A 13,038-nucleotide genomic window follows, 5' to 3' on the forward strand; every position below is an offset into this window, starting at 1 on the left:
GACCCAGTTCCAGCTTCTGTACATTTTTCCACCTCTCCCCCTGATACCCAGGGTGGTGAGGAAGATCAAGCAAGAGGGAGTTCCAACCATCCTAATCGCACCGGACTGGCCCAGACGTACATGGTACGCCGACATCGTACAACTTACAGCAGCGTCTCCCCGACCGCCCTGATCTTCTATCACAAGGCCCGTTCTACCACCAGAAACCAGGGGCTCTCAATTTGACGGCGTGGCCCTTGAGACCTGGGTTCTAACCCAGGCAGGGCTCTCGCCGGACGTCATTGGAACCATGATCAGGGCACGGAAGCCAGCCTCTGCTAAGATTTATTACCGTACCTGGAAAGCTTTCTTTACTTGGTGCGAATCTCGTGGCCAGACCCCATTCCCTCCCCAAACTACTTGGTTTTCTTCAATCGGGTCTGGAGGCCAGGCTGTCCCTGGGCTCGCTTAAGAGCCAGGTGTCAGCCCTCTCAGTGCTTTTTCAAATGCACATTGCTACCAAGCCGCAAGTAAGGACATTCCTTCAGGGGGTTTCCTGATTGGTTCCCCCCCCCTACAGACGACCACTAGAAACGTGGAACCTCAACCTGGTCCTGACAGCATTGCAGGGACCACCCTTCGAACCCCTTAAGGAGGTCCTGCTCCGCCTTCTATCCCAGAAGGTGGTTTTTCCTGGTGGCAATCACCTCGCTACACAGGATGTCTGAACTGACAGCACTCTCCTGCAGACGGCCCTTTCTGGCCTTTCACCAGGACAAGGTAGTCCTCTGTAAGGTCCCATCCTTCCTTCCGAAGGTTGTGTCCACATTCCACCTCAATGAGGAAATTTCTCTGCCTTCCCTTTGTCCGATCCCGGTTCATAGAGTGGAGAAGGCTCTGCATACGCTTGAACTTGTCAGTGCATTGCGTATATGTGTGTCTAGGACTGCGTCCTTCCGGAAATCTGATTCTCTTTTCCTTCTTCCGGAAGGTGGCCGCAAGGGTCTGCCGGCTTCCAAAGCTACCCTTACCAGGTGGATCAAATCCACCATACAAGAGGCCTACCGCCTTAAGAATTCTCCTATTCCAGCCGGTATTACTGCTCACTCTACACGGGCGCTGGGGGCCTCCTGGGCCATTCGGCACCAGGCTTCGGCACAACAAGTGTGTAAGGCGGCCACTTGGACTAGCCTACACACTTTTACGAAACACTACAGAGTTCATACCCAGTCCTCAGCAGACGCGATCCTAGGTAGACGGGTTCTGCAGGCGGCGGTGCCCCAAGTTTAGGGGCCTGTTTGCACAATATTCGTCCATTGCTTCCCACCCAGGGACTGCTTTGGGACGTCCCATGGTCCTGTGTCCCCCAATGAGGTGACAGACAAAAACGAAGAAAAGCGCGACAAAAAACTCCAAGAAATAGGATATATAAATATGAGGTAACTTTATTAGATAAGACCAAGTACACATAATACACGGAAGAGGGGGGGACAAAGAACACCCACTCGCACATGTCCAGAACAAACCGCCCACAGAAAAAACTATAATGGATAAAAGTGCCAGTAATCATGATATAAATCTATTGCACATAATCCCAATAAATCCGTAGCATAGTACTCCCTCTAGGGAGATTAATGCAATGTTAGGAAGATATATATATAAGATAGCCTCAAAGAGTCATATATATTACCTATGTCCCGCAGAACGCCCGCAGGATTCTTTTCACCGGCATAGGTAATATATATGACTCTTTGAGGCTATCTTATATATATATCTTCCTAACATTGCATTAATCTCCATTATAGTTTTTTCTGTGGGCGGTTTGTTCTGGACATGTGCGAGTGGGTGTTCTTTGTCCTCCCCCTCTTCCGTGTATTATGTGTACTTGGTCTTATCTAATAAAGTTACCTCATATTTATATATCCTATTTCTTGGAGTTTTTTGTCGCGCTTTTCTTCGTTTTTGCCAGTAGTTTTGCGACTTTTCAATGTTATGTCCTCAGACATCACAGCCCTTTATATACTAATTTTATGTGAATACTGCTGTGATGTGCTCTTTCAATAGGTGTTCTAAATAAATGAGGTGACAGAGTAAAGGAGATTTTTGTGTACTCACCGTAAAATCTCTTTCTCTTAGCCTCTAATTGGGGGACACAGCTCCCACCCTGTTGCCCTTTACGGGCCGTTGTTACTGTTGAGTTCTCATATTGTTCCTTGAGCCCGTGCTTAGTGGCCTTCTTATAGGCATGCCTATGTTATTCATGTTACGTTCCTCCTAATGCTTTTGCACAAAACTGGAGAAGGTTGACGCCGTCCAGGGATGTATACTGCAGAGGAGCCACGGTTAATCTTTTTCAGATTATGCATAGTGTCGCCTCCTAGTGGACAGCAGCATAACACCCATGGTCCTGTGTCCCCCAATTAGAGGCTAAGAGAAAGAGATTTTACGGTGAGTACACAAAATTCTCCTTTTTGCTTATGGATGACAAATGAACCACTGTACGGATCAAAGCTGTCCCTTTGTTTCCTGAGCGGTAAGCAGCCAATTATTCATGCATTGTGCTTGTGTGAATTTGCGCTTAGACAGGGAACTGTGCTCTGAGCCTCTATGTAGGCGTTTTGTGTGCTGCCGCCAAAATACAACATTCAGTTGCCCGCAGCAATATTTTGTGTGATTACTATTTAATACAGATTTTAGCATTTCCCTTTTTTGAGAATATGTTGGGCCTCATGCATAAGCTGACTTTATGAAAAAATGGACAGAGATACCCAGAATAACCAATCAGAGCTCTTCTTTTATTGCCCTGGAAGGATGAAATCTGGCATCTGGTTGGCTGCCGTGGAGAACACTGATACATTCGGAAACCTCGTGCCGATTGTTTCACACTTGATGTCACACGTACAGTCTAAAATCTGATCATCTGAATGGTTTCTTTACAGGAGCTGTTGCCTATGATGGCACAGAGAGGAATTGCGCCTAACGTCCATACCTTCTGCAATCTCGCTAGGGCATGCCTTAAAGAAAAAGATGGTTTACAGCTCCTGGAAGACATGGTGGTAATAACATATTGCTAATTTACATTGTTTATTTAGTGTATTGGCTTTTTTTACTCTTACTTGATAAAGTCTAGAAAGCAATAAAATGTTTTCACTGATTTGCCTTTTTATATAAACCAAGTCACAAGGATCTTCTTGCATATCTGATCGGTAACTTACTTTACAGATTTGTGGATTCCATCCAAATGTCAATGTATATAGCACATTGATTAATGCGGCCATAAAGAGGTTGGATTACGTCTACTTAACCAATATTCTGCGGGATATGAGGAACAGAAATGTGGCTCCTAATGAAGTGGTGATCCGTCAGCTGGAGTTTGCAGCACAGTACCCACCAAACTTTGATAAAGTGAGTATACAAGCTGATAAAACCAATAATATTCGAGGCTGGTGAAGAGGAGTGAATCGGCCTCCATTTATGTAAAATGGATTGTTTTTTTATCAACATGGAAACTTGTGTTTGGTAAAAAAAATAATCCACAGCGCACTCAGTCAACCAAGAAGGCCAGTAAAACTAGTAATCCAATAGAAACAAGCATTTGCAGAAGTTTTCTGTTGTGAACATGATCCTTGAAGTTAAAAAGGAACCTGTCAAATAACGCTATTAATCTGCAGATATGGGGTTAATCTGCAGGGCAATACTGTCAGGAAGGTGCCCGTCCGCTATATTGAATGTGCAGCATCTTAGAGAAAATTAACATTAGTCCTCCCGTGAGCCTCCAGCTTTCAGTCATGCAGACGTGCCTTCAGTCACCACTCCATGCACAATGAGCAGTGGCAATAAGCACGCTCCAGAACTTTGACTGACAGGTTGCTCTGCACTGATGCCCTGTTAAGCTGGCTGTCAGTCAAAGTGCCGGGGTGTGCTTACCGCCACTGCTCGCTGTGTACAGATTGGTGACTAAAGGCACACCTGCATGACTGAAAGCCAGCGGCTCAAGGGAGGACTAAAGTTAATTTTCTCTTGGGTGCTGACTCCCAGTAAGTCAGCCAGTCACCTTCCTAATGCTATTAACCAGGTGATTAACCCTATGTCTGCAGATTGATAGCGTTATCCGAGTGGAAAGGTTCCCCTTTAAAGTTACTAGGAATTTGTATATAACAAAAAATATATAACCGGGTGGAGGAATAAAGCGGCTGTCCGAAACTAATGCTTGTATTTAGACAACTGCAGACTCTCACTGATTGGATCAGGTATGTGTCATATACAGTTAAAACTAGAAGTTTACATGCACTATATAAAAGACCCATCTGCATGTTTTTCTCAATATCGGACATGAAATCAGAATAAACCTTTCCCGTTTTAGGTCAATTAGGATTACCATAATTATTCATATTTGCCAAATGCCAGAATAATGAGAGAGAGAATGTTTTAAGACATTTTTATCACTTACTGCAAAGTCAAAAGTTTACATACACTAAGATTACTATGCCTTTAAACAATTCTGGACTGTCCATATGATGATGTCATGTGTTTGGAAACTTCTGATTTTTGGCAACATCTGAGTTAGAGACACAACTGTGGATGTATTTTAATGCACTCCTGAAACACACTGCTTCTTTGTGTAGCATCATGAGAAAGTCAATAAATCAGCCAGGATATCAGGAAGAGAATTGTGGACTTGCACAAGTCTGGCTCATCCTTGGGTACAGTTTCAAGATACCTGAAGGTGTCTCATTGGTCTGTACAAACAATTCTACGCAAGTACAAACAAGATGGCAATGTCCAGCCATCATACTGCTCAGGAAGGAGATGGATTCTGTGTCCCAGAGATGAACGTGCTTTTGTCCGACATGTGCATATTAACCCGAGGCCAAAAAGCAAAAGACCTTGTGAAGATGATGGCGGCAGCTGGTAAGATTGTGTCAATATTCACAGTGAAACGAGTACTGTATCAGCATGGGCTGAAAGGCCACTCTGCCAGGAAGAAGCCATTACTCCAAAATGAACATAAAGAAGCCAGATTAACCCCTTCATGACCCAGCCTATTTTGACCTTAATGACCTGGCCGTTTTTTGCAATTCTGACCAGTGTCCCTTTATGAGGTAATAACTCCGGAACGCTTCAACGGATCCTAGCGGTTCTGAGATTGTTTTTTCGTGACATATTGGGCTTCATGTTAGTGGTAAATTTAGGTCGATAATTTCTGCGTTTATTTGTGAAAAAAACGGAGATTTGGCGAAAATTTTGAAAATTTTGCAATTTTCACATTTTTAATTTTTATTCTGTTAAACCAGAGAGTTATGTAACACAAAATAGTTAATAAATAACATTTTCCACATGTCTACTTTACATCAGCACAATTTTGGAAACAAAATTTTTTTTTGCTAGGAAGTTATAAGGGTTAAAATTTGACAAGTGATTTCTCATTTTTACAACAAAATTTACAAAACCATTTTTTTTAGGGACCACCTCACATTTGAAGTCAGTTTGAGGGTTCTATATGGCTGAAAATACCCAAAAGTGACACCATTCTAAAAACTGCACCCCTCAAGGTGCTCAAAACCACATTCAAGAAGTTTATTAACCCTTCAGGTGTTTCACAGCAGCAGAAGCAACATGGAAGGAAAAAGTGAACATTTAACTTTTTAGTCACAAAAATGATCTTTTAGCAACAATTTTTTTATTTTCCCAGGGGTAAAAGGGGAAACTGGACCACAAAAGTTGTTGTCCAATTTGTCCTGAGTACGCTGATACCTCATATGTGGGGGTAAACCACTGTTTGGGGGCTCGGAAGCGAAGGAGCGCCATTTGACTTTTTGAATGAAAAATTGGCTCCAATCTTTAGCGGACACCATGTCGCGTTTGGAGAGACCCTGTGTGCCTAAACATTGGAGCTCCCCCACATGTGACCCCATTTTGGAAAGTAGACCCCCCCAAGGAACTTATCTAGATGCATAGTGAGCACTTTAAACTCTCAGGTGCTTCACAAATTGATCCGGAAAAATGAAAAAGTACTTTTTTTTTCACTAAAAAATTCTTTTAGCCTCAATTTTTTCATTTTCACATGGGCAACAGGCTAAAATGGATCCTAAAATTTGTTGGGCAATTTCTCCTGAGTACACCGATACCTCATATGTGGGGGTAAACCACTTTTTGGGTGCACGGCAAGGCTCGGAAGGGAAGGCGCGCAATTTGACTTTTTGAATGGAAAATTAGCTCCAATCGTTAGCGGACACCATGTCGCCCTTGGAGAGCCCCTGTGTGCCTAAACATTGGAGCTCTCCCACAAGTGACCCCATTTTGGAAACTAGACCCCCCAAGCAACTTATCTAGATGCATAGTGAGCACTTTAAACCCCCAGCTGCTTCACAGAAGTTCATAACGCAGAGCCGTGAAAATAAAAAATAATTTTTCTTTCCTCAAAAATGATTTTTTAGCCCGGAATTTTTTATTTTCCCAAGGGTAACAGGAGAAATTGGAACCCAAATGTTATTGTCCAGTTTCTCCTGAGTATGCTGATACCCCATATGTGGGGGTAAACCACTGTTTGGGCGCACGTCAGGGCTCGGAAGGGAAGGAGCGCCATTTGGCTTTTTGAATGGAAAATTAGCTCCAATCATTAGCGGACACCATGTCGCGTTTGGAGAGCACCTGTGTGCCTAAACATTGGAGCTCCCCTACAAGTGACCCCATTTTGGAAACTAGACCTCCCAAGGAACTAATCTAGATGTGTGGTGAGCACTTTGAACCCCAAAGTGCTTCATAGAAGTTTATAACGCAGAGCCATGAAAATAAAAAATAATTTTTCTTTTCTCATAAAAATGATTTTTAGCCCGCAATTTTTTATTTTCCCAAGGGTAACAGGAGACATTTGACCCCAAAAGTTGTTGTCCAGTTTCTCCTGAGTACGCTGGTACCCCATATGTGGGGGTAAACCACTGTTTGGGCACACGTCGGGGCTCGGAAGGGAGAGAGCACCATTTGACTTTTTCAACGCAAGATTGGCTGGAATCAATGGTGGCGCCATGTCGCGTTTGGAGACCCCCTGATGTGCCTAAACAGTGGAAACCCCTCAATTCTAACTCCAACACTAACCCCAACACACCCCTAACCCTAATCCCAACACACCCCTAACCCTAGTCTTGACCCTAATTCCAACCCTAACTCTAATTCCAACCGTAACCCTAAGGCTATGTGCCCACGTTGCGGATTTGTGTGCGGATTTTTCCGCACTGTTTTTGAAAAATCTGCAGGTAAAACGCACTGCGCTTTACCTGCGGATTTCCAGTGTTTTTTGTGTGGATTTCACCTGCGGATTCCTATTATGGAGCAGGTGTAAAACGCTGCTGAATCCGCACAAAGAATTGACATGCTGCGGAAAATACAATGCAGCGTTTCCGCGCTGTATTTTCCGCACCATGGGCACAGCGGATTTGGTTTTCCATAGGTTTACGTGGTACTGTAAATGTGATGGAAAACTGCTACGAATCCGTAGCGACCAATCCGCTGCGGATCCGCAGCCAAATCTGCACCATGTGCACATAGCCTAATTCTAACCCTAATTCCAACCCTAGCCCTAACTCTAACCCTAATTGTAACCCTAATTCTAACCCTAATTCTAACCCTATCCCTAAGTGCAACCCTATCCCTAAGTGCAACCCTATCCCTAAGTGCAACCCTGTCCCTAAGTGCAACCCTGTCCCTAAGTGCAACCCTGTCCCTAAGTGCAACCCTGTCCCTAAGTGCAACCCTGTCCCTAAGTGCAACCCTGTCCCTAAGTGCAACCCTGTCCCTAAGTGCAACCCTGTCCCTAAGTGCAACCCTGTCCCTAAGTGCAACCCTGTCCCTAAGTGCAACCCTGTCCCTAAGTGCAACCCTGTCCCTAAGTGCAACCCTGTCCCTAAGTGCAACCCTGTCCCTAAGTGCAACCCTGTCCCTAAGTGCAACCCTGTCCCTAAGTGCAACCCTGTCCCTAAGTGCAACCCTGTCCCTAAGTGCAACCCTGTCCCTAAGTGCAACCCTGTCCCTAAGTGCAACCCTGTCCCTAAGTGCAACCCTGTCCCTAAGTGCAACCCTGTCCCTAAGTGCAACCCTGTCCCTAAGTGCAACCCTGTCCCTAAGTGCAACCCTGTCCCTAAGTGCAACCCTGTCCCTAAGTGCAACCCTGTCCCTAAGTGCAACCCTGTCCCTAAGTGCAACCCTGTCCCTAAGTGCAACCCTATCCCTAAGTGCAACCCTAAGTGCAACCCTATCCCTAAGTGCAACCCTAGGTGCAACCCTATCCCTAAGTGCAACCCTAGGTGCAACCCTATCCCTAAGTGCAACCCTATCCCTAAGTGCAACCCTATCCCTAAGTGCAACCCTATCCCTAAGTGCAACCCTAGGTGCAACCCTAACCCTAAGTGCAACCCTAACCCTACCCGTAGCCCTACCCGTAACCCTAACCCTACCCCTAATTCTAACAGAAAAACAAAAATAAATATATTTTCAGTATTTTATTATTGTTTCTACCTATGGGGGTGATAAAGGGGGGGGGGTTTATTTACTATTTTTCTATTTTGATCGCTGTGATAGAACCTATCGCAGCGATCAAAATGTGTAAGGAACGAATCTGCCGGCCAGCAGATTCGGCCGGCGCACTGCGCATGCGCCCGCCATTTTCCAAGATGGCGGCGCCCATGCGAGAAGACCGAGGACACCGGGACTGACACCGGGACTAGGTGAGTATGGGGGGGTGCGATCGGACAGCGGGGGGGGGCAGAGGGGAGGACAGGGGAGGGTCGGATGGCAGAAAAAGGCACTTAGGACAGGACAGAGGGGTACGGAACACTGACGGCAGCTGCAGATCGCCGCCGTCAGTCGGTGGGGGGGGCCAGATCGGGGTCTCCAGCCATGGCAGGGGCTATTGCAGCATCGGCCATGGCTGGATTGTAATATTTCACCAATTTTCATAGGTGAAATATTACAGATTGCTCTGATTGGCTGTTTCACTTTCAACAGCCAATCAGAGCGATCGTAGCCACGAGGGGGTGAAGCCACCCCCCCATGGCTGAAGTACCACTCCCCCTGTCCCTGCATGTCGGGTGAAATTGGAGTTAACCCTTTCACCCGGCCTGCAGGGACGCGATCATTCTGTGACACAGCATATGCATCACAGGTCGGATTGGCACCGACTTTCATGACGCATACGCTGTGTCACAGGTCGGGAAGGGGTTAATGTTTGCAAATACACACAGGAACAAACACCTTAATTTTTGGAGATGTCCTGTGGTCTGATGAAACTAAAATTGAGCTTTTTGGGCATAATGACGATCGTTGCATTTGGAGGAAAAAGGGAGAAGCTTGGAAGCCTAAGAACACCATCACAACTGTGAAACACGGAGGTGGCAGCATCATGTGGTGGGGTTGTTTTTCTGCATGAGGAACTGGTGCACTTCACAAAATAGATGGCATCATGAGAAAAGAAGATTATGTGGCAATACTGAAGCAACATCTCAACATCAGCCAGGAAGTTAAATCTTGGGCGGAAATGGGTCTTCCAAATGGACAGTGACCTGAAGCATACTGCTAAAATGGCAACAAAGTGGCTTAAGGATAACAAAGTAAATGTTTTGGAGTGGCCATCACAAAGCCCTGATCTCAATCCTATTGAAAATGTATGGGCAAAGCTGAAAAGGTAGTAGGTGCGAGCAATGTGACCTACAAACCTGGATCAGTTACACCAGTTTTGTCAGGAGGAACGGGCCCAAATCCCGACCGACTATTGTGAAAAGCTTGTGAAAGGAGATCCCAAACGCTTGACCCAAGTCATTCTGTTTAAGGGTAATGGTACCAAATACTAATGAAATGTATATAAACTTTTGACTTTGCAGCAAGTAATAAAAATGCCTCAATACATTTTCTCTCTCTCTCCTCTCCTCTCCTCTCCTCTCTCTTCTCTCTCCACACAGTTTTTGGGTTTATTTTTCTTCAGGTGTTTTTTTTTAGCAGGTCTACATTGCAAACCTCAAAAAACTGTCTGGAAGACACTTCCTGTTTTTTTTCTATTGTAAAACCACTTTTCAGTTCATATACTCAGGCTTAACAGAGTTGGAAAAAAAAAATTTTTGAGCAAGTAATTACATTGTATATGATTACATATCATTACAGTCTTCTTAAAAAGGTCTTTATTCTTATTTAATATGATTGTGAGGTCTAATCGAAGGTTGCGGAACCCTCAAGAGAGCATGATGGTCTGACGAACCTTCCCACCTCTTCCCCGCATTCCTGTGTTAATGCGTCTCCATCTTATCATCTTATATTATTTGTTCTAGTGTTAGTTGCTGTATGTAGACCAGGGGTGTCAAACTGCATTCCTCAAGGGCTGCAAACAGGTCATGTTTTCAGGATTTCCTTGTATTGCACAGGTGATCATTTAATCACCTGCACAGAATGATTCCAGCACCTTGTGCAATGAGAAGGAAATCTTGAAAACACGCATGGTTTGAGGCCCTCGAGGAATGCAGTTTGACACCCCTGATGTAGACTGCTAGGATTCATAATGAAAGCCATGATGCCTCCCTCCCACTGACACACCAATCCAACATTCAATGATGACTGTTAGTTCTCTTTTGGTTATTTCCATTGTAGTACCTTAAGAAGAATGTGTTCTTGGAGAAGATAGACGGCTTCCGTGGCTACTACAACCGCTGGCTGGGATGGATGAATGCTGAAGAAACCGAACATCCATGGCAGAAATTCCGCACTAAACCTCACAGTGATTCCAGTTAATGATTTTTACATGTGTGACTGTGTATATACTGTAATGTAGATCAACGATAATGTACATTCTTCATGAATAAACGCTTTCACAAAAATATTTTTCACCCTTTTTGTTTTTACCTACCCACCTACAAGGGGTCTTTCAGCGGCTTACTCCCTTCTCCCAACTGGTAACCAATATACACTTTTCTGCACATGTGTGGGGGAATAGCAGGTGTATGACCAACTTAACAAAGCACTCCAACAATATTGTTTTGCACTTATAGTCCCAATTATTCAAACTGTTCTCTCCAGGATTCTGACAAAAACTGTTTGAAATGTTACATCATTGTGTCCAACTTGTAGAGATGAAAATATTTTGCAACCTTTTTTAGTTTTCACCACCTAGCTAGCTTAGAAAACTTTGTGGACAGAGCTTAGTGTGAAAAGGGTATGAAATAGCGTGGCTGGCAAACTAATCATAATTTATGGCTTCCCTCCACCCTCGCAGTTCCTCTGTATGTCCTCCCATGTTCAGGATATTAAATACTCTGTTGTATGCATCGCATAGGATACACTGAGACTGCTGTATATAAATCACGTAGGGTACACTGAGTCTATGATCTATGATTCCTAAAGAGATGTAAGGACAGCTCCAAGTGGCAACTTTATAGATTGTGTATAATATTGCTGAAACATTATTTTATCCCATGGTGACAGTAAGCACAATGGCTCCAGTTTCTTCATTCATTGGCCCCCTGATTTGCAGTTGAGATCTTGATCTAAGTTTAAGATGTTTCTCTTGTGGGAGTGTTTCTATCAGTTATTTAGGCTGGATGTGAAGTATGCGAGTCCCTTTTGGTAATATAGCTGAATGTGAAGTCTGTGAGTCTCTCACAGTTGGATAGCCTAGATGCGAGGTCTGTGTCTCTCTCTCACTTCCAGTATTATAGTCTGGAAGTGTGCTGCTACCATTAATATAGGCTGGATGTGAGGCCCTCCCAGTAATACAATCTGGACGTGAGGCCCTCCCAATAATATAGGTTGGATGTGAGACCCTCCCAGTAATACAAGCTGGACGTGAGGCCCTCCCAGTAATATAGGCTAGATGCGAGACCCTCCCAGTAATATAGGCTGAATGTGGGGACCTCCCAGTAATATAGGCTAGATGCGAGACCCTCCCAGTAATATAGGCTGAATGTGGGGACCTCCCAGTAATATAGGCTAGATGTGAGACCCTCCCAGTAATATAGGCTGAATGTGGGGACCTCCCAGTAATATAGGCTAAACGTGGGGCCCTCCCAGTAGTATAGGTTTCATATGAAGTCTGTGTATCCAGTGTGTTCCTTCCTGTTTTCACTTGATTTCATATATCAGCACAAGTTGTGAGCCGTACTTATATCCTTGTCTATAGTCTACTTTCTGTGCACTCTGATATACTCTCCACTGCAGATTTGTGCACAGAGCCTCCCAACTCCTGCTATCTTTAACCCCTTCAGAATCTTGGGATTTTGCATTTTCTTTTTTTTTTTGCTCCCCCTCTTTCCAGAGCCATAACTTTTTTATTTGTTCGTGAATATGGCTGTGAGAGGGCTTTTTGTGCCTGCTGAGTTGCACTTTTCAACAACACTATTGTTTTTACCATGTATTGTACTGGAAAGCGGGAAAAAAATTCCTAGCGTTGTGAAATTGCAAAAAAAAGTGCAAATCCACAATTGTTTTTGGGGATCTTTTTTTTTTTTAATTACCTTTTTCACTAAATGCTAAAACTGACCTACCATTAAGATTTTCCAGGTCATTATGAGTTTGCAGACACCAAACATGTCTAGGTTCTTTTTACTTTCAGTGGAGAATAAAAAATCCAAATTTTTTTTTTTTTTTTTTTTTTTTTTTTTTATAAAAGCGCCATTTTCCAAGATCCATAGCGTCTCCATTTTTCGTGCTCTGGGGCTGAGTGAGGGCTTATTTTTTGCATGCTGAGCTGGCACTTTTATTGATACCATTTTGAGATAGATACAATGTTTTGATCACCTGTTATTGCATTTTATATGATAACTCTGGAACGCTTCAGCTTACCCAGGAGATTCTGAGATTGTTTTTATGTGACACATTGTACTTAACCCCTTCACGACATGCATCGTACATATGCTGCTCTGCGGGAGCTGTGTTCCCGAAAAGAGAAGTTTATGTATGGTGCATTGATCATGTGGCCTCACTCTGTGCGCCACTGCAATCTCTATATGAGAGCTGACACCCTGCAGCAACCCCCATAATCAGTGCAAGCACCGATCGCAGGCGATTAACCCCTTTGATGTCTCT

General features: G+C 44.1%; 1 protein-coding gene across 1 annotated transcript in view; it reads left to right on the forward strand.

Annotated features, from left to right (window-relative positions):
• The window catches only part of PTCD1 (pentatricopeptide repeat domain 1), a 33,838-nt gene extending 23,007 nt beyond the window's left edge, over positions 1-10,831 (forward strand). Inside the window, exons 7-9 of the mRNA XM_077275363.1 lie at positions 2,919-3,035; positions 3,202-3,384; positions 10,609-10,831. Of these exons, the coding sequence (XP_077131478.1) occupies positions 2,919-3,035; positions 3,202-3,384; positions 10,609-10,749 (441 nt within the window). The 3' untranslated portion in view covers positions 10,750-10,831. The remainder of the gene's footprint in view (positions 1-2,918; positions 3,036-3,201; positions 3,385-10,608) is intronic.
• Positions 10,832-13,038: the final 2,207 nt, after the last annotated feature.

Source organism: Ranitomeya variabilis, chromosome 7 (assembly GCF_051348905.1).
Source record: "Ranitomeya variabilis isolate aRanVar5 chromosome 7, aRanVar5.hap1, whole genome shotgun sequence".
Classification (NCBI taxonomy): domain Eukaryota; kingdom Metazoa; phylum Chordata; class Amphibia; order Anura; family Dendrobatidae; genus Ranitomeya; species Ranitomeya variabilis.